At 38.6% G+C, this 21,558-nt stretch overlaps 1 protein-coding gene across 1 annotated transcript in view; it reads left to right on the top strand.

Annotated features, from left to right (window-relative positions):
• The window catches only part of ABCA13 (ATP binding cassette subfamily A member 13), a 211,677-nt gene extending 196,726 nt beyond the window's left edge, over positions 1–14,951 (top strand). The window contains 2 exon segments of the mRNA XM_055705974.1: positions 513–650; positions 2,177–14,951. Coding sequence (XP_055561949.1) covers positions 513–650; positions 2,177–2,266 — 228 coding nt within the window. The 3' untranslated portion in view covers positions 2,267–14,951.
• Positions 14,952–21,558: the final 6,607 nt, after the last annotated feature.

Below are 21,558 nucleotides of genomic sequence, written 5' to 3'. Positions count from 1 at the left end.
TGGTCCAGAGTTGATAAGTGTCAGTCTTTACTGAGATTCTTTTATTTGATACGAAGCCTTACAAAAGCCCTATAGTAATTACACTCAAAGAAAATTTCTCAAAGGCCTTTAATTATTTTGTTGTTTGGTTTTATTTTTACTTTATTCATGTTTAGGAAAAGAATCATGTAAAACTGTGACTACGTTAGATACAAACCTGTTTGTGTATATAAGCTTGCGTGTGTGTGTTTGCTAAGCCTTTTCCCAGACTGCCTTGAATCTGTGGTACAAAATTGTCCTTTAATGAAATTAACAAAATGTCATCTCAGAACATGCACAAAATGTGTGCTCTGAGTCTGATAATTTCTTTGTGCTAGCAGTGTAGACAAAATATATCCTTGTTTAAAAGCTCTCATTTTACACGTTGATCTGCAATGAGAGCCCATTGAAGGTAGACTGGTTACAAGCAAGTGTAACTCTGTCATAATGTGCATTTACTTTTATCTGTTTTTATAAATTTTGCTTGTTTTAAGGGACAGCATCTTAACCTGCTCGAGTACCTCATACCACGAAGCCAAGGGTGCTTAGCAGAGCTCTTCAGAGTCCTAGAGAATCTCAAAGCTTTTCTTCCCATCAAACACTACTCCATTAGCCAAACCACATTAGAGCAGGTATTTTTTCTTTATCCTTTTTCTTTTTCTTTTTTTTTTTCTTTTGTCTAAATATGCTGTGTATTGTAATTATTGATGTAGTAGAATACTGTATCGTTTGTTGGATCACCCAAATGTATGCAATAAACCAGCAGTTTAAGCCATCTGAGGTCTACACAGTAATTTCATAAACCCTACTGCTTTTACACTGGAGGGGAGCACAAAAAAAGCATTGCAAGTAAGCCTTATGTTTGTACTGTGTGCAAGGAAAATCAGTGCTTAGATGCATCTAGATCTATGTGCAATAAGAAGATGGGACTGTGAACCGCTACTTTCACAGTCCAAAAGTTGGGATCTTACCAATGTCCTTGAAAAGGTTGAACCAGTCCCTGTGAATTACAGTAAAACTTAGGCTTACAAGGACATTTTCCTTTGAGAGTTTTCTTTTGCAGTGAGTGTCACACTGAACGTTAGGGAACAGTAGAAATACACAAACAGACAGAAGAGATCCCACTACCAAAGGCTGTGAAATCCTATTTGGGTGAAAGAAAGAACAGACTTGTGGCAAGGATGGAATTTCTGGGTGGTTGTGATGTGTTACAGCATCTTCATATGCAACTTCTTATGTATTCTACAAACTCAGAGAGTTGCATCTAGTCAAAATATTAATTTTCTATGATAGATGGTGTGAACTTATTCCTTTTTCTCATGTGCAAATCATTAATGAAGTATTCTGATCTGTACTGATCTATTAACTGCTTGTAAATGATCTATTCACTGAAAGGCTGAAAATAAGGTAATTTCAGCCTGTTGATTGTTCAGGCATTGTTCACTCAAGCTTATTTCCTCTCCATTATTCATGGTGATTCATCACCTCAGTCACCTACCATTGTTTCCTTTCCCTGACTGAGTGTCAGTTTTAAACAGGGAAATCTTTTTCCTGAGTAACAAACACCCTTATAATACATCCTAACTTTGTTTGCATATGAATATGATCATTTGAATCAAGAATAGCCATCTTTCCCTCTGCATTCCGTGCTGTCAGATAGATGTGTGATTAAAAAGCAAACAAGCCTTTCTGTAGTAAGGTCTGTTAAAAAAAAAAAAAAAAAGGAGCTACATTAGTCATCGAATCATCACTGCAACGTTCATAAGTACACTTTCACCTTGAAGTAGCTGAACCCTCATCTATGATGGTTATTGATGGAAACAGCAGGCTTGAGTTCCTTAGGTGTGTCATTTTGAAGCAAACTAAAACAATTGTTTCCCACTAACTTGTGCAGCAATATAATTTTCATACATAAGTTGCTAAGTAATTTTACCATTATTTTTACAATTTGTCAAGCACTGTGTTAGCTGGAGAGGTGAAGAGGAATTATTTCTAGAGTTTACAAAACATACCTCTAGAGAGGTTTCCTCAACATCAGCTATTAATTTTTGTGTCACTAAAGCTTAGGAAAAGAACTGAAAATGTCATCAGCTACGTCTCTGAAGTTTCAGTTCAAGTACTGTTATTTTGAAAGTCCTACTTTTTTCATGTCTTACAGGTATTCATTAATTTTGCTACACAACAGCAAGGAGTCTCACATTCTTCACAAGAATCTCCTGTTGTTCATCATGAGCACCTGCCAGTCTAGGCTCAGAACAGAATGCAGCTTCAGCAGCATGTGTGTGTGTATTTGTGTATACATATGCCCATTTTACATGCAATAAATTTTCAGCTGTTTACAATCTGTGCATGAGAAACAAATTGTAGAAGCAGAGGTGAGTTTGCATTTGTAGGCTAGAAGGAATGCTACCAGTTCTGAGTAAAACAAGAAACTGGTTACATACAGACCAAAAATATGCCAAAAAGTAATGATTTTTAATTAACTGCAATTTTATAACATAAATGGCCTAATTAATACAGCTTTGTGTATTAAAAAAAATCAAAAAAGGAAAAAAAAGGGTGATTTGTAATGTCATGAAATGTCACAGTGTATAGTAGATTTTTTTTGTGTGTGGTGACTCTACATTCGACTACAGTAATCTTTTGTATGCACACTCAATATCTAATTTTTACATTATAAGACAAGAAAACCCCATTGAATGGTAGCAGTAGCTGGGCTATCATCCCATATTTGTATTTAATGGCACAGATTGAGAGCCTTTTGACTTCTGTATTAATTCAGTTCTGTGTTGTGACAAGCTAAATTAGCTTTTTTATTATATAAAGGATGCATTATATTCCATAAGGTTTTATGTTAAAGAGGTTATTAGTATATTAGTCTGCCCCCAGTTATCTTAAGTAAATTTAACAAGGTTTCATAAATCATACTTGACAATGGGTTTTCCCTTATGCCGGCAGGTTGCTGCTGGAGGAATTCTCAAGTATCTTTGTAATGACTTATTTCCTTTTTCTTATCTTGTTTCTTTTTTTTTTGCAAAAAGGAAGTCAAAGTGCTGTTTAACAGGCATGTTAAAGGAAAATAAGATAAGCATTCAGACATTGATCAACGAACTTTTCAATAAATGTATATTATGATGCTAGATACTTCAGATAAGGCCATGCCACAGCCTTCAACCTATACATGCATAAAATAGGTGAATATTTAATGAATAAAATCTCCTTGTGTATTGTAATGGGAGAAAAAATTACCAAAAATTTTGGAGTAAACTGCTTCCTCTTTCAAAACAAGTCTTCGCAGCTCCTGTGAAAAGTGGCTGATGCCACTTTTATTAGACTACATTTTCTGATAGTTGAAATTGTAGAACCGATGGCTTAGAAGTGAGTTGCTGCAATATAATTCTGGGGTAGGCAGGGGAGGGGGAAGTCTACTTTAAGATGGAAGAATTTGATTTTAAATAGACAATTTTGCAGTGCTGCTGCTCTAATTCCTTGCTGTACCATGATGGAATATTAAAAAATATATTCTTGTGGTTTAGGGTTTGCAAGCTGACTCAGAACACAGTTTATTGAGGCTTGACTCGTTGGTGAGTTTTTGGCCCACTATGCTTTTTTAAAGTCAGAATTCAGGTTACCTATTTCTATAAAGGTGAATTTAAATCCTGGAAAACTAAAAAAAAAAAAAAAAAAAAAAAAAAAAGAAGATTTACAGTCTTGATCTGCATGTACATATAGATCAGAGTGAGCAAGCTTATGAAACTGTTTTATCATTACAACGGCTTGGTATGTACAGTCTGCTGCATAATATTAGAGCTCTGCCATGGTCCTCAAGATCCAAAGCACTCGAGAGCCATTAGATCCCAACAGTCACCATGCTGGTAGAAATGCCATGGCACAATGGGGTGGCCATGTTTGAGGTGAAACCGGTTATCTTTAATTTCTGCACGAGGCTGAGAGTGGAAGGTTTCTGAAGTCCCCAGTTCAGAACAAAAAAAGGTCAATCTTACAAAGCAGAGTGTGAAAGAAGTAGTGGAGGTGAAAGAAGGCATCGGCAGATGTAGGAAATTTGGGCAGAAATAGGGTTATGCTGTTGAGATTGTCCTGCTTTATTTCAGGATCTTAGGGTGGAAGAAACTGAAGGTACAAGGCAAAGCCAAGAATCTTTGAGTTATGTCTCAACAGAATAACATTTCTGGACCCCTTGCTCAGATGGAAAAAGTAGAAGGGAATGTATGGGATGAACACGTGCACAGAGCTTTTTTATTTTTTTTCCTGTTGGTACGTTAATTTGTAAATTGCTGACATTATGATTGATTAGCCTTTTTTGGGTTTTGTTTGTTTTCATAAACTAATATCTCTCAGCCATCACAAGTCCTTAAAATATGAAACATACACAAGGAAATTTAGAGGATGGATTTGGGAAAGGAGATGGTGCCAGTTCTTGGGGTGTGAGGCAGTTGAGCCAAAAAGTCTCATTTGTATGAAACTGTGACATGAGTGCCCATTCCTGCTTAGGAAATGTGCCAGGGAGCTGAATTAATAAAGCAGTCGTGCAGTTTGCTTAGACCAAGGGAAGCATAAAAACATACAAGACTCACTGTGGTGAGACTGAAAAACAGTAGCCTAGCTGAATACTTAGATAGGGGAGCTTTTTCAAGGTTTGGCTGTGTAACACTAATTAAATGTCATTTTTTTCTGATTAAAATGTGAAAGATTATATTAGTTTAATAGATGAATACAGTAAATAAAGTTTACTTCAGATTGATGGTTGAGTAAATTCAGTTAACAGTATTTTTCTTTTTTTAAATTGCTTCATATGCATCTCAGGAGAGCCAATTTAATTCAGCAAGTAGCAAACAATGTCTGTCTACCAATCCTTTATGGCTGAAGAAGGTCAAAATCTAACTGAGTTCCAGAGTACTGGGCTCTGTCTTAGAGGATATTTTCCCTCTCTTTGACTTGCTGCATTCCTGACGTACGTAAGTTTCAAGAAAAGTCTTCTGAAGATTTTTCAGGGTTTTTAAAATTTAAATAATAATAATAATAATAAAATAATTCCTAAACTAGGAGTTTAGACAGAAAAGGTCACTTATACATTAATGATGGAAGAATCTTCGTACTCATTAATCATGCAGAAATGTCTCTTCTTCTAACACCTCTGTATTTTGAATCAAAGACAGCTGAGGATTTTAAACAATAACTTCTCTTGTGAGATTTTTTTTAGGAAAATTTCATTTTCTTTCAACTGGAAATTTCGCTGACTATGAAAGTGTGCCCTTCACCTTGACTCATAAAATACAATTAAGCTCAAAATTAGAAAATCAGCTGAATATCCGAAATGCTCAATACTGAAATCAGGGAGATTATTTTCATCCTTGTAGGGGACTATTCCCCTATCTAAGTCAAAAGAAGGGCTTCTGCCAATCATAGAGCACATTGTTTCATGCCCTAATTTAATTTTCATACAATTATAGAATGAGGTGGGCAAAAATAAACTGTAGGTCTGAACCTTACATCAAAGTACCACAAATGCAGTGGAGGAGGAGGGGTGGTGGTAGCAGTGGATAGGATGGTGAAAAGTCATGCACTGTCATTTTGAATCTGGCTACATATTAAATTTCTGTATGGATTTTTGTTCTGAGAGGAAAGAACTTATTTTTCTGGTTTGGTTCAGTCATGACCAAAGATGATAAATTTCCCCCAGGGTAGCAGAAGACCTGTAATGTGATTTCCAGCAGAGGAATTGGGCGCCCTTTGAGCTTGTTGGTCCTTGTGAAATTTGAATCACTGGGGCTTGAAATCTCATAAATTAGGGAGTTAAATCTGACTTTTGCTAGAACTGCTCAACTCCTAGATCAGTCTAAACCCAATTTAAGTAAGAATATTGCTTTCCTGGTCTTTTCCTAGAAAGTAGTAAAGCTGACACTTGCTTTGGTTCAGTTTAATATGATTTAATCTTTTTATGTCAGAACTTTCAATTTTTCTTTCTAAAGAATAGGGAGATCAAAGCTAGCAGTGCAAAGATCTTGCTTTAAGTGATTGAGAGCTGACTAGGTCAGACAGCTTTCCTGAGACCTACAAAAACTGAAAAGAAAATGCTTCCTGCGTTGTGTGTTGGATACTTATATTACAAATAAAATTGATACTGCAACTCCAGGGAAGGTGGGCAGCAGGTACAAAGCAGAAATCACAACTATCTTATTCTTGCGTGGAAAGAACAGTCTGCTACTATCAACAGGCAAATTACTGCTGAATGTTTTAACAGATGAATTCTTCATGCTGAATAATGATATGGATCACTGAAAGAAATCCAGGTATTTTTCTTCTTTATTAAATTTTTGTATTACAGTGAATATTGTTCCAGCAGTACCCTCATGCCTATTGCTACATGGAAATACATGTTGGGGTAGATTCTGGCCCCTTTCACAATGGCTCTGTAAAAGCTTTAATCAGACATAGGCACTATAGACATGTGTGGACTTCTTTAGCTTAGGCAGATCAAATCACCAAGGTTCATATCTACTTTCCCACAGAATACAGATAGAAAAAAAGGAGATACAAGCTATATTGGCAAGTGATTAAGTCAATAGTTGAGGTTTCCATCTGCAACTAGTTTATTCCAGCTATAGGACACCATACATATGTCATTTTGCTGCCTGTTAGGCTGCTGGCGCATGCCATGGACAATTTAAAGAAGTGCCTGAGGATTCAGCTGACTCTGAGGTACCCAACAGGAAAAGAATAGGAATATCTAATGTGCTATGGAATAAGGTAAGATCAAACAGGAGCCCTTCCACCTTCATGTTGAGGCAATAAATGCTACTTTATAATTAAGTGTAATGCATATAATTCAAGAGAAGTATCAGAAACATTTTTTCCTTTAACTTGTGTTAGAATAGAGAAATTGCAAAACTTATTTCATATAGCATTTTGATACCATGCTTAATCCCTATTGTGTATCCCTTACTATATGCAATAACCAGACCCCCAAACCCCTCAACTCTCCCCTCAGACATCAATCTTTTGCAGCTTGATTCACCTTCTACAAACTGTGAAAGTTTGTGGGGTTTTTTTCTTTAATTTTATTCAGATCTGGTTCTTAAAACTTTAATAACTATAGCTGAGAACTTAAGTGAAGGAGTGTGTGGCATTTATACTGAATCAAATGGAATATGCATGTAATGGTCTAGCTGAGCAGTTGTAGTCATCTAGTACTTTGTAGCTGGTGATAATTGTCTAATAAGAACCTGAAATTGTTTTCTTAGGAGTCTGTTAATATGAATAATTCTGGTATCAATGTGTGAATCCAAAATACATTTAATCTAGAGAAGAGGGTATTCTCAGTACATAAAAGGTTAGAATCAAGGTCATGCACAACATTTTGAAGAGTTGTTTCGTTGGAGTGGTTTTCCTCTCCCAAAGTTAATGATGCGATTAAAGTGGCACTTGTCAGTGGCCATCTAGTCACTGAAAATACTGATGGCCCAGAGCCGAGATTGTTTACATGCTGGTCATTGAGACAAGCCTATGCTCCCATTTCAGTAGTCTCTTTTTCACTAACTGCATGCTTTAGATGAACTGGTAGTAAAAGTTAATGCACAGAATTATATTTTCAAGTCTTTGCAAGCTGTGCAATTAGAAATTGATTTTCTACATGTTCAGCAACTGGCTAATGTAGAAGATTTTAAGTATTTCCATATATTAAATGATTTAAGTAAATTTTTAAAATAGTATTCACAGAAATATGTTACAAAGTTATGAGTTATTGTATGCATATACTATATAGACTTCTACCTTAAATCTAAGTGTGAATAAATAGGTCCATAATTATGTATTTCCAATTGTGAGAAGGATAGATTTAGCTTTAACCCATTTGGACACTTTTGATTCTACAGTTCTGACAATTATACAAGATATTTCTATTATTCATGACAACTTTAAGAAAAACATAACTATTTCCATCTTTAAATTTTCAAAACTTAAGAATTCTGACAGTTAAATTTTATTTATAATGTGATACTTTTCCTGAATTTGAAGTTGGGCTTGTCCCAATGCCAGGCTAAATAATGATCATAATAGCACAAGAACTCCGAGGTTGTTGAAGGATGGGAGGAGCAGAGGAGTGCTGTCCAGTGAGTGTGTAATCTTGAGCCCCATGGCTGCTTTATTTCATGAGGAATGCAAAAAAACTTATAACAAGTGAGTACTATCCAAAAAGTTTAGTTAGAAATGTATGTTATTGCAAGACTTTCTAGCACTGAGATGAAAAGTGTTATAAAACAATTGTTTTGACTTTTCATGCACCTGTTTTTGCTTTTAGAGGAAACCAACAGACTAACCCCAAAGAAACTTGATCTGTTTTCCCAGTTATGAACTCTTTACTGGAAATAAAGATACCAATTCACAGCAGAGCTTCAGGTATCACAGTTAAACAAATAAAAATCTTCCAAAGCTGGTTTCAGATCAAGTGCAACCATATACTAACAATGCCTTACAGATCTATTTTTTTTTTAAATCCTTCATATCTACTCTTTTGTTGTGCCAAAGAAGCAAGTGTTAGCTGGACCAAATGCAGAAGGTGATTGGAGACATTTTATACAACAGTGTATTCTTATTTCAAGCAAATTGCAGTAGATAGGATTGGACAACGAAATCTGCAATCCAGATGCCTGATGTGTCCTGAAGGCACAACAGTCCATGGTTTCAAAAACTTTCTATAAATAGTCAAAATAGTTTTATGAAACAAGAAGGAAAGCACAACCTCACTTGTCTGAGGTTGCAAAGGAGGATAGTGGCAAAATTAGGAAAAGAACCCTTTTTTCTTTTCCCCCAAGGTTAGTAAAACACATATGCAGTCTTGTTACTGAGTTTAGACAGAGCCATTTCACCTGAGTATCTGGATTTTTTCAGTCCATTGGTCATATAATACATACAGGTTTCACTGTATTTCGGGCTAAATAGAGAAGGGCTGTGTATTGGAAAATAAGACACAGAGTCTTACCCATCAGTCAAACCTAACCCATGCATGCAGCCAGGGCAAAAGAGAGAGAGTGGGACAGAAAAAGAGGAATGAAGTTAAGAAAAGAGGGAATACAGCAAAAGACATTTCTGAGACAGAAATTCTGTTGCTGAAAGATAGGAGTGGAGGAGCCTTGGAGGTAGCCTGCCACTGGTGATGTCTTTCTCAGAGCCAAAGGAATAAAAGAGAGGTCATGTAAAACATTTTGAGGAGGGAAGGATAGGGCTTTCATAAGATAGCAAAGAAAATCTTTAATACTGTGCAAAAGAAACCTAACATAATATGATGTTAATTTCCTTGTTTATATATATGAACATAATTAGGCCAGTTTACTTTCCATTTGGAGGGTTGCTTACTACATATGAATGTGGCTGTGTTCTGTTGATCAACTACAACCCTGCTCATTTCTAAGACTTTTGGGTTTATTTGATTTTTAACATCCTGATGTCCAATAGAAATTATAGGATGAAACACTAACACATCAGGATGGAGAATTCTGTATTCCCAGGTAAGCACGGAGCAATATGGAATCAGGACCTGGCCTTTGGTGGGAACTGGGCTAATTTACTGTGGTGGGTTGACCCTGGTTGGATGCCAGGTGCACATCAAAGCCAACCTATTACAGCCCTCCTCAGCTGGACAGCAGAGAGAAAATACAAAGAAAGGCTCATGGGTCAAGATAAGGACAGGGAGAGATCACTAATGGGCAAAACAGACTTGACTTGGGGAAATTAGTTTATTACCAATCAAAACAGAGTAGGATAATGAGAAATAAAACCAAATCTTATGACACCTTCCCCCCACCCTTCCCTCCTTCCTGGGCTTAAGTTCACTCCTCATTTTCTCCACCTCCTTCTGCTCAGCAGCACAGGGGGACAGGGAATGGGGGTTCCTGTCAGTTCATCACACGCTTTGTCTGCTGCTCCTTCCCTCTCAGGGGGAGGCTCCTCACACTCTGCCCCTGCTCCAGTGTGGGGTTCCTTCCACAGGAGACGGTCATCTGTGAACTTCTCCAATGTGAGTCCTTCCCATGGCTATACAGTTAATGAACTGCTCCAGAATGGATTCCCCACAGGGTCACAAGTTCTGTGAGCAAACCTACTCCAGGCTGGGCTCTTCTCTCCACAGGGCTACAGTTCCTGCCAGGAGCCTGCTCCAGTGTGGGGTTCCCATGGGGTCACAGCCTCCTTTGTGGGGGCCCACCTGCTCTGGTGTGGGGTCCTCCATGGGCTGCAGGTGGATACCTGCTCCACCATGGACCTCCATGGGCTGCAGGTGGACAGCCTGCCTCAGCATGGGCTTCACCACAGGCTGCAGGGAAATCTCTTCTCCAGCACCTGGAGCACCTCCTGCCCTCCTTCTGCACTGACCTGGGTGTCTTCAGGGCTGTTGCTCTCACATAGTCTCATTCCTCTTTCCAGCTACAGTTGCTGTTGCGCAGTAACTTTTTCCCCCTTCTTAAATGTGTTATCAAAGAAGTGCTACAACTGTCCCTGATGAGCTCAGCCTTGGCCAGTGGTGGGTCCATGTTACATCTGGCCAGCTTTGGCTCCATCAGACATGGGAGGATCTTCTGGCATCTTCTCACACAAACCACACCTGTAGCCCCTCTTCTACCAAAACCTGGCCATGCAAACCCAATATGTTGAACATCTCATAGAGCTTGACCCTATGTATTCATTGCTATTGTTTGTGCTGCTTTTTGTTGCCAAACCCATCCCTGAAAAGAATGAATCAAATTCTGTTTTCTCAAGAACTGTGTTCCCATAACAGTTCAGTCAGGACTTGGCAAGACTGTGGTAAAATATCTGATTTTGCCTGTTCCAGAAGTTGGTTCAGATCTTCAAGAAGACATAACGGGAAAAAACAAACAAACAAAAAACCCACACACAATTTGATGACGCCAAGATGGGTGGTGTGGTTGATAATCTAGGGCGAAGGGATGCTGTCCAGAGACACCTTGACAGGCAAGAGAAGTGGCCCCATGCAAACCTCATGAATTTCAACGGGGCCAAGTGTAAGGTCCTGCACTTGGGTTGGGGCAGTCTCAAACATGGATACAGGCTGGAGGATGAGTGGACTAACAGCATCCCTGAGGAGAAGGACTTGGGGGTATTGGTGGATGGAAAACTGAATATGAGCTGGCAATGTGCACTAGCAGCCCAAAAAGTCAATCACACCCTGGGCTGCATCAAAAGAAGCATGGCCAGTAGGTCAAGGGAGGTGATTCTTCCCCTCTACTCTTCTCTCATGAGACTCTATCTGGAGTACTGTGTTCGGCTGTGGGACCCACAGCATAGGAAAGACATGGACCTGCTTGAGTGGATTCAAGGGAGGGCTACAAAGATCATCAGGGGGATGGAACACTTCCCCTAAGAGAACAGGCTGAAAGAGTTGGGTTGTTTAGCCTAGAGAAGTGAAGGCTCTGGGAAGACCTTATAGAGTCTTTTCAGTACTTAAAGGAGACCTACAGGAAAGATGAGGTGGTACTTCTTATCAGTGAATGTAGTGATTGGACAAAGGTATTAAACTGAAAGTGGGTAGATTAGATATTAAGAAGAAATTCTTTATGGTTGGACTCAATGATCATAGATGTGTTTTCCAACCTAAAAAATTATATGATTCTACTGTGAGGGTGGTGAGGCACTGGAACAGGTTGCCCAGAGGAGCTGTGGATGCCCCATCCCTTGAAGTGTTCAAGGCCAAGTTGGATGGAACTTTGAGCAACCTGGTCTAGTGGAAGATGTTTCTTCCCCATGTCGGGAGGGATGGAAAAAGATGATCTTTAAGGTCCCTTCCAACCCAAACCATTCTAGGATTCTACAATTTTCCTGTTCATATAAAATTGCATCATTTTCTTCTCACTTGCTTCCCTCATACCCTGTTCCTTGGATCCAGCTCATGGGATCATGATTTGGTTTTATTCCCATGTGTATGCTCTGTTTACAAATTAATATATAAAGAATTTTACATGTTACACAACATTTTATCTCAATATTAAATTAATCTTCTAATGAAGTTGTGGCTGCAGATAAGAAGGCAGGGAGGTGACTTTTGGCCTTAAGACGATGAAGAAACATGATTCAGTGTTTGAGAAAGAACTGACTATGCAGCTGTTATTAAAAGCTGACTAGAGGCTATGGTTTTATTATACAAAAAGGTGTAATGGAAAAGAATAAAGGGCAAAAGACCAGCAACATTCCATTTCTCCAAACACTAACAAGCCCTCAGTTATTCATTTGCAATTAAAGTTCACTGAATTAGCTACACGAAAACAATAAAACATGGGTTCTCTCAGGCATATTCTCAACAACAGTGTTAGAAAAGAAAGGTTTGATAGGGCAAAGAATGAGAGTACCGTGACTTTGAACTTGCTCAGTAAATTGATTCAGTTTGGATTTTTCCATCATCTGTGCACTTTCTCCTTTCTTTGACTTCTGTGCCTCACACCTTCAGGTGAGAGTAGCAGGAGCACAAGGATCTGCTACGTGTCTGAACTCAGGGATGGAGTCTGACAGCAGATATCTAATGTTACTCTGTGCCTGAAGGGTGCATGTCTCTAGAAAGTGGAAAGAACCCTCTTTTTAATCACTCCAAGATATAGACTGTATGAAGAATAGGAAAGCTTCTTTCTGGTAGCCTTGCTCCCTTATAAATATCTGTGACTACATACGTATAGATGTAGCAGAGAAACTACCACAATTTTTTCAGGAAGGACATTTGCACCAAGGCTGTATTTGCAAGGACTTTGCTCAAGATTATTCTTCTTTTAATAGGCTTTTATCAATCAATGTTTTCAGTCATTGGCTTTTACTCCACTGCTGTCAAGCTGCAGCTCACTTCATGGTTTTTTGGTACTACATGTTACACAGGTCTTTAAATACACCAGAGCTGAGGCTGCAAGGTTTTTCTCTGGGGGAAGTATTTCCCTTGATAGCTGCTTTGCCTTTTGCTCACTATACTGGTTGCCAGATCTTGGATATGAAAAGCTTCCCCTAAATTGTCTTTGTAGGGAATACTGAAGAGCGGAGACATTTTCTGTAGGTCATTACTCTGTTTTACTTCTGCTAAATCATTAGACCATTTTTTCTAAATAAATTAGCTACTCTCGGAAAGCTCAAAAACATTGGCAACGTCTGTCTTCTGTTCTGCTCAGTGTCTTGGTGTCTTCCATTAGAGGGTGCATCAGTAGGTGTCAGATGAAAAACACCATGCTCAGGAAGAGCACTGAAGAAAACACTGACACTTCTGCAGCGTTCCCAAAAAATGTATGTAGAGGTCCATTTATTAAAGATTTTTTTCCTAGTTGTTCACAGGAGTAGCAACTGTTTAGAAACATAATATTAACAGAAAGCAAATTTACAGTTCGTTTAGGCCAACATTCCAAGATTCAAGGGTAACAGTCAGAGCTGGTTTTGCTCTTTCACTGTCATGTACGTTGCTTATGTGCCTGACCAGATCTAAGTGCAAGGGTTTGAATCTATAACTGCAGAAAGTTATGGAGGGCTTTTGGCAACTAATTTTCATTGATAGCACTACAAATTAGTTTTAGTTGATTTCATGGGCTGGGGAAAAAATGTCAGTTTGACTGCTAGCCTTTCTTCACGTTACTTTGGAGATGGTAAACGATGTGCATGTCTCAGAGAAAGGTCCTTGTTGACACAATCAAGAGCCCAAATAGTAAATGTGTCTCAAAAGTTATAGACAGGTTGTCAGGCTTTTTCAAGTGTGTCTGAGCAGACTTGGGAAATCTATTATAGATTTAATTTTTTTCTGTTCAAGGTTTGAATCTTCTGAGGCCAGAATAGGTGGGGCTGTGATTACCAGTTTGACTGTTGTCCTCAGGTCAGTCCTTTCATTTTGAACTGAATGGGAAATGTAGAAATGTACAAAATGCTGCAGGTGACCCCAGTTGCTGCAGTTTCTGACCCTGTTGCCAAGCAGCATAGAAAATGGTTATGACGCTGATTTAGATCACAGTAATAAAGAGTGACATAAAAGCAAATAGTGTGTTTACATGTAGCCCTTTGGCTTTAATGAAGCCCAGAGGGCTGTAGCAGTCCAAGTCTTAATTATATTATGACTGCAAATCTGATGGCAAGAGCCATCTCAAAAGGACAATACCTGCCTAGAAAAGCTACTGTGCTAGGTGTAAAATAGATAAATGTCTGAAAACAATAGCAGTATACCAGCGAGCATGAAGAAACCAAGGACATGTTCTTTTATGCAGTTTCTTCCAGCAGAAAGCATTTATGTTAGCTAGCAGCCTTGCAAAGGTGGAACTGTGACTGTTCAGGATACAACAGTACTTTTCCCCTATTATTTGGTTTGGGGAAAGGAACAACCCTTATATGGACTTTCCATATGTTGTAATATGTTCTTTTTCAGGGTCATCTGGTCTGAAACTATTGAAATTTCTCTACTGGAAAACATTGTCAGTTACCTTTTACAAAGAATAACAAATATTCTTTGATACTAAACCAGTAAAATACAAGCCATTCTTCTGGTGGTTTTTTGTTTGTTATCCTGCTCTCTTTTATTTTTCCTTTCTCTTTTCTTTTGTGTGTGTGTGGGGTGATTGTGTACGGTTTGTCATTTTTTTATTTTTTATTTTTTCATGTGGGAAGGTATGAAGATTGGGAGCAGAAGAGGATGAAAAAAATATTTTTGGCTGTGAAGTTTTCCAAACAATGTAGATCTTTTAAAACAATGTTAAGCTTCTACTTCCCCTCCCCACTCCCTCCCCCAAGTCTACCAAATGAAAATTACTCTGAAAATTAACCCCTTAAGTGCCTTTGAAAATTCTATGCATTTTACCCTACAAATTTGATCAAATAAATATAAACACTTATTTTGGTAATAGATATGTTCATTATTGTTGTAGTTAATTTACTTATCTGTGTAGAGATTTTATATGGTTTTACCTTGTAAGTGCAGATAAAGTATTTACTCTATTTAAATAAAACTTCATTCTCCTCAAACATATTGCATTCCATTTTCTTACCAAAGCCAATAAACCCAAATATATGAAATACTATGCAGTAGGTAAAAGGAAATATATTTTGGTCAGATGTGAATAACAGATTAGAAGAATCTTTATTTCATTTTTATCTTGCTTTGATCTGAAACTGAACTATGAGCAGCCAGAAACATTAAAGACTGGGAAGAAATAAAGATGACTCATTTTCTTGATTCACATTGAATTGATTTTCTAAAGAACCGAATATGACCCTGTTTGTTAAGACAGCATTATGTGAACACCCTTTAAAATGTTTTGAGTTGATTTCTCAAAAGGTACATCTGTGTATCAAAAGGATCTATCACTGCATCAGTGATTCTGCCTTAGGCACAAAGCTAAAACTTTCTCTGGTATTCCTTGTTATGTTACAGTTTTTCCTTCTAGGTAGCAGTTGGCTTAAATCTGCCTTCCAAGACTTAGGCATATATCATGGAGAAGGAAATAGATTTTGGATTTAAGTATGCAAGTGAAAAAAATTGCCCTCCTGATGTATCATTAAAGAATATGATGGTCAATTAGATACAGGAACTGGAAATAATATTTATATTTTCAGACCACCATTGTCTATGGCAAGCTTGATAGAGTAATTTGTAGATGTAGAGAAAAGAAGAAAGTGTCTTATTTTATATCGTTCTGATCCAAGATGTTCCTATGCATAGAAAAAATAGCTTTTGAAAATGTCTTTGAAAACTATGAGAAGCAGCGGCTCTGCTCTTCCCCATCTCTGATCTAGACAGTGGCAGGAGGATTGGGCCGATGAAGCAGAAGTCCCTTTATGTTTTATCGCCACAGGGATATTTTCATCTTGCCACTGGCAGAAGTCAGACTGGAAAAACTACAAGTGCTTATTTTTTAGGCTCTGCCCATGTTTTGATTGCAGAATAGTGTTTTCCACTGTAGATTCTGCAGATGCTTATACTGTAACTATGTCTACTCATCAGCAAGCTAATTAACACAGTCTTGTCTTGCTAGCTTGGCTTTTCAGACTTCAGCTTGTTCCACTGAGGTGACTGGGAGCAACATTGTTTTAGGTAGATTAGAGTTACAGCCAGCCAGCATGTCATTCTGTGTGCATGTTTTTGATCTGAGCATTGCAAATTTTCTTTTTAAAACTAAAGGTGAAGCTTTCAAATGTAGCAGCAGTGGTGTTTGGGAAAGGGTGTAGGTTTGGTGGTTGCTATCCTGTGCTAGGTAGCAGTGCTGCTTCTCATATACAATCAAGTAATTCAGGCATTCATTATTCAGGAATACTGCCATATATATCAGGATATAAGTGTTAATGATGACAGCTAGTGGAGGTTTGCTTCTCTTTTAAGCTTGAAGCTAATAGTCTCTAGTTTTATGTATCTGCATCATGATACAGATAAGCAATCAAGTACAACATGCACGGACATTGTTTTCTTTGGTTATAGGAAAGTTTACTTGATTATCACAACTTAGGTCTATGGCACCAATGTCAAACTAAAATGTGTGCTTAAAAGCAGGAAAAAACTCTTTGAGTGTGACAGAGCACTGGAACAGGCTGCCCAGAGAGGCTGTGGAGTCTCCTTTGCTGGAGGCAATCAAAACCCACCTGGATGTGACCCTGTGCAGCCTGCTCTAGGTGACCCTGCTTTAGTAGGGGGTTGGACTAGATGATCTTTACAGGTCCCTTCCAAACCTGGCCATCCTGTGATTCTGTGTAATGCATGTGTATCTACTTTGTTTCTCAAGTTCAAATATCCCTTTGTCTGCAAATGATAATCATAATAATTTGAGCAACGTAAAGGACCTTACAACAAATTGGATTACTTAGTGGCATGCCAGGTGAAGATTTACATTTCAAATTATTGCCATAATAGTCACTCTCGGTTCTTTCCTATCAAGTCACTTTGGGTGGACGTGATAGGAAAGGAAATAATGAAAAAAAAACCTGGTTAGGGTTAGGTTTGTTCATGACTTCTCAGAACACCAGAGGGAGTAAGAAGGTAAACTTCTTGAAAAGCAGCTGCTTCCTTGGAGGTTGAATCCTTAGAAAGTAAGTTTGCCATACCAGCCAGGTAATTAAAAAGGAGGCTATTACACCATTAAAAACAAACAAACAAACAAAAAAACCCCAAACCAAACAAACGAAAATCAAAATCACAGTGATCTCTTACATGTTTCTGGGGTTTTCTTTGTCTGTTGCGTTTTTTTTGGTTGGTGTTGTTCCCCACTGCCCCCCGCTGCCACCCCCACCCCACCCCCCAAATACTACTAGCATTCTCCCCCCCCCCCCCCCCCCCCATTTTGTTTATTGTTTTGAGAGGATGCTTTTGTTTTTATGTCTCTGAATGCTGACTGTGTGTTTATCTAGGCTAATACTAATGGACTGGCTGTGATGGAAATCAAAGTCCTTGTTTCTCCTCATCAGAGACCCCTTTAGGCAAATGTTAACCTGCCAAAAGCATGTGCATTCCAAGGAAGATTTGCAAATGAACTAGTTGTTTCCCATGAACAGTATTCCCTGATCTAAATATTTCTGTGCTAAAAAAAAAAAGGAAAAAAAGAAAAGAAATGGTATGAACTAAGAGGCTATTACAGAAAATATTTTCTCTAGTGTTCCCTTTGCCCACTCAGATTAATATTAACTATTTCTAGAGTATGATAATAAATTCTGGTGAGTACAGCATTTCATTGTGGTTATTCAAAGAACTGGCCCTGTGACTATAAACTGATGTTTTACCTAAGTGGATTAGCCCGCTTGCATGTTCTTTTAAATAACAATCTGCTAGTAGCATTGGAAAGTCAAAGACAATTGGGGAAATATTCTCACCTTAATGTGTTGGATATTGCCAGCTGACTTTTTTTTTTTTTTTTTTTTTGTGAACAACATTGCCAGTATAATGAATTGAGTGCAACTCTGCAGTACTGAAAAAGCCTGTTTTTCATGTGGCACCACAAGCACCATGACAGTAAATTAATTTAAGTGCTTTCTTTCCAGTTTTCCTCTATCTCTCTAGAAATCTTAAAGCACTGGTTTGAATAAATGAAGAGCAGGCCAAGCCTGGAGATGCAGCTGATCCTTGGTCTACTATTGTACAGTCTGAGGCAACTATGAGCTTACACGCACTCCTAGGGCCTGTGGGGAAGCTGGGTACAGGTAGATGGCTGCAACCCTTGCTAGAGGAATACTATTAGACAGCCTGTGTAGCAGGTGGTACCAAGTACAGAGAGCTGGATTTATGTCTCTCCCAGCTTGCTGAGAGATGCTTTATTTGGACTTTACAGTGTGATAAACACAGTCATGATTCATGTCAAAAATAGAATGTACTGTGGTAAGTGTAATTGTTGTACCCTGTGTAAATCTGGGACCTGTATCGCAGTTGTGGTGAGTGGGCATGTGTGGTTTTCCTTTAAGACAATGTGATGGCTTCCCCTTCCCCTAAGGCAATCGCTGCTTGGAAAAGCCCACCGAAGGAGATAAGGAAAGCGAAACCATGCCAGGAAAGGCCCAACAAAGGAGACAAAGACCTTAGGATTTGAAAAGGCGCGCCAAAGGAGAGCCAGTAGGAGGAGAAGGTGTACCCTAACGACCCAATGGGGAAAGAGCGGGACGGACATCCGGCGAGAAGAGATTGGTCAAGATCTGGGCATAAAAGATGCTGGTTTTAGGACTTAGGTGTGCGTGTGGTGGAACTAACTGAGTTCTCCGCGCACCCAGTGCTGTTTTTGCTTATTGTTTCTCAACCTAAATTGATTGAACCCAAAATAAAATTGTTTTAATTGTTATCGTTTATAACAACAGCACTGTCAGCAGGAGGCAGGACACATTCCCATATACAGTTGTTTCCCCTAAGGCTGAAGTGGGGAGAAACTCTCTGCATGCCTTTTCCCCTCATCTGATTCCTTTACACAGCAGCAGCCACTTTAAGACTTCCATGTTGACTGTATTGGTCCTGCTCTTGCAATACTTCTGCTACAGGTAGCAACAATATGACAATCATCAATGCCAATTCTTATGCACAGGACTAATGGTAGCATGAAAAACAGTGCATAGTGAGATGTGGAGCTCTTTTAAGTAGTTCTTTATTGCATGCAGACAGTACATTTTACTTCAATATTTGTGAACTTGTAGCTTTGTTGTAATAGCTTCTGCCTTGCAATTGAATTCTCCCTTGAAAACTGAAAAAAACCCCACCAAGAACAATCTCTTTATATAAGCTTATTTCTTGACCATATTTGTTGATATCTGTTATACCTCAGCTTTTTGTGCTGCTACTGTTACAGTAAGCAAAAGTAAGACAATTTATACCAGCTGATGATTGGCCTTGGTGGCCAATTCCTTGGTGGTACATTCCCAGCTACCTCTTTAATTTCTCAGTTGCTGTTGGTAAGGAGGTTTGGTGACTTCAGTAAGTCCACTGAAACCAAGAAAGTCTTTTCATTTCTACTGATGTTAGAATAAATAAAGGCCCTTATTTTTTTTCTGAAACACACATGTTTGATCTTTCAGTGCTGTTCATAAAATCCTCTGTGTTTTATAAGTTAAAGCCCCCTGGTAACTGTTGTCTCCAAATTATCTAGCATGTCTCCAAAACACCTACTTAGTCATCCAATGTTTTTGACTATTGCTATGATCAGGTAATATGATGACATGATTACAAGACAGAAGATTCTCACTTACTTACTTGTGGTATACTTATCTGACTTAGATATCTTTCCTAAGATGATAACAAGAAGACGGCAAGCAAGACTCTCTCCTCTGATTTACTGTAACCTACCCCATGATATGGTGAAACAGTGATATGCTGAGCAAGGTCCAGGCATGTGCTCGGTGATTCCTGGTGCAGTGTAAAAGTTGCTGCAGTGACAGGATCAACCCTGCAAACAGAGTTCTTCCCTTGAGCTGGCCATTCTCTCTGCAGGACTCTTCCTTGCCCTGATGCATGTGCTTCCACTGGACACCCTTTAGCACTTTCCTAGGTTCATCAAATAGTTTGAGTTGGAAGGGACCTTAAATATCATCCAGTTCAAACCTCCCTGACATGGGGAAGAAACATCTTTTGCTAGACCAGGTTGCTCAAAGTTCCATCCAGCTTGGCCTTGAACACTTCCAGGGATGGGGCATCCACAACTTCTCTGCAACCTCTTCCAGTTTTTTACCACCTTCACATTAAAGAATTTCTTCCTAATATATAACCTAAATACACCCTTTTTCAGTTCAAAGCCATTACCCCCATTCTATCACTACATGATGCCCTTGTAAAAATTCCCTCTCCAAATTTCTTGTAGGCCTCCTTTAGGTGCTGAAAGGCTGAAATAAGGTCTCCCCAGATCCTTCTCTTCTCCAACTGTATTTATTTCTACGTGTCCTCATTTATGAAAACAAAACTTTATTTCAAAATCAGGTCTGAGGTATAGGTGGGAATTTAGGTGTCCAGAAGGCTTTTGAAGCCTGACTCAAGGCTTGAACTATTACTGAAGTATAGGTGTTTTTTGAGAAGGTAAGGCCAGAAGCACTACTTCTACTGCTTAGTGAAATTTTTGTACTGAAGCATATTCCTCCCCAGTGTAGGCTAACAATACACTATTGCTCCTAAAGATTAACTTGGTCACTAAAAATCCCAATTTAGAAAAATATCCCCCTTGAAGAAAATACTGAAAGAGATATTTAATCACATTACTTAAAACTCATTAAGAACAAGAGAGTTCAATGCATGCTTGAAATTTAACATGCACTTAAAATGTTTCCCCAACTGAGAAGAACTTAAAGTTCACCTTTGGATGGTTGCTTACCTGGATGCAAGACTCTGGAGACATTTACTCCAATCCTCTGTTCTTTTCTGAAGTCAAACTCCCTTCAGTTGTGCATACCATGGTTCACTGGTTCACAGGCTATGGGCTGTTTTAAGACTGTTCTGAGCATAGGATCTGGCTTCCTGCAGGTCAGATCTCAGCTTCTGCATCATGCCCATAGCTGTTTGTTGACCCAGAGCAGATCATAGAAAAATGGAGCTACCCGAGTGTCCAGTGCTTAGGAGTGCAGGGTCACCCATGCTGTTGGGTAAGCACTCTCAACCATCTCAATTGCCTTCTCTGTTGTAAGTACAAGCTTACCATTGACTCTGAAAGTGTCTAACTTTTCTGTTGGTTTGTCTTTTTAGCACCTGTGACATACCTTTCATTTCTTTGCTGTCTTCCTTTCTTTCAGATCTTGAGGCCGCTAAAACGATACGAACCTTTGTTTTCAAGATTTTTTTGTTTCTTTTCTCTTTTCCGAGTGTTTCTGGGATTCCAACAATTCTAGGAGGGCAGCCTCTATAAATACGTGTATACTTTATATTTTTTTCTAGAAGATAGATCTTACCTTCCCCACAGTTTTCCAAATGAAGGGATTGAAATCATTGGACTAGAAGCCTTAGATGAACTAGGTCTCAATATTTGTAAATTATCCAGAGTAATAATGACAGACTCATCCTTACTTGAATGTACTTACAGACTCTAATTCTTTTTTCAGAGCCAGAGAATACATTTTCATTATAAT

The sequence above is a fragment of the Falco cherrug genome, chromosome 3 (assembly GCF_023634085.1).
Source record: "Falco cherrug isolate bFalChe1 chromosome 3, bFalChe1.pri, whole genome shotgun sequence".
Classification (NCBI taxonomy): Eukaryota; Metazoa; Chordata; class Aves; order Falconiformes; family Falconidae; genus Falco; species Falco cherrug.
The sequence above is the reverse complement of the archived record's forward strand: the minus strand, read 5'-3'. Positions and strand labels throughout refer to the sequence as shown.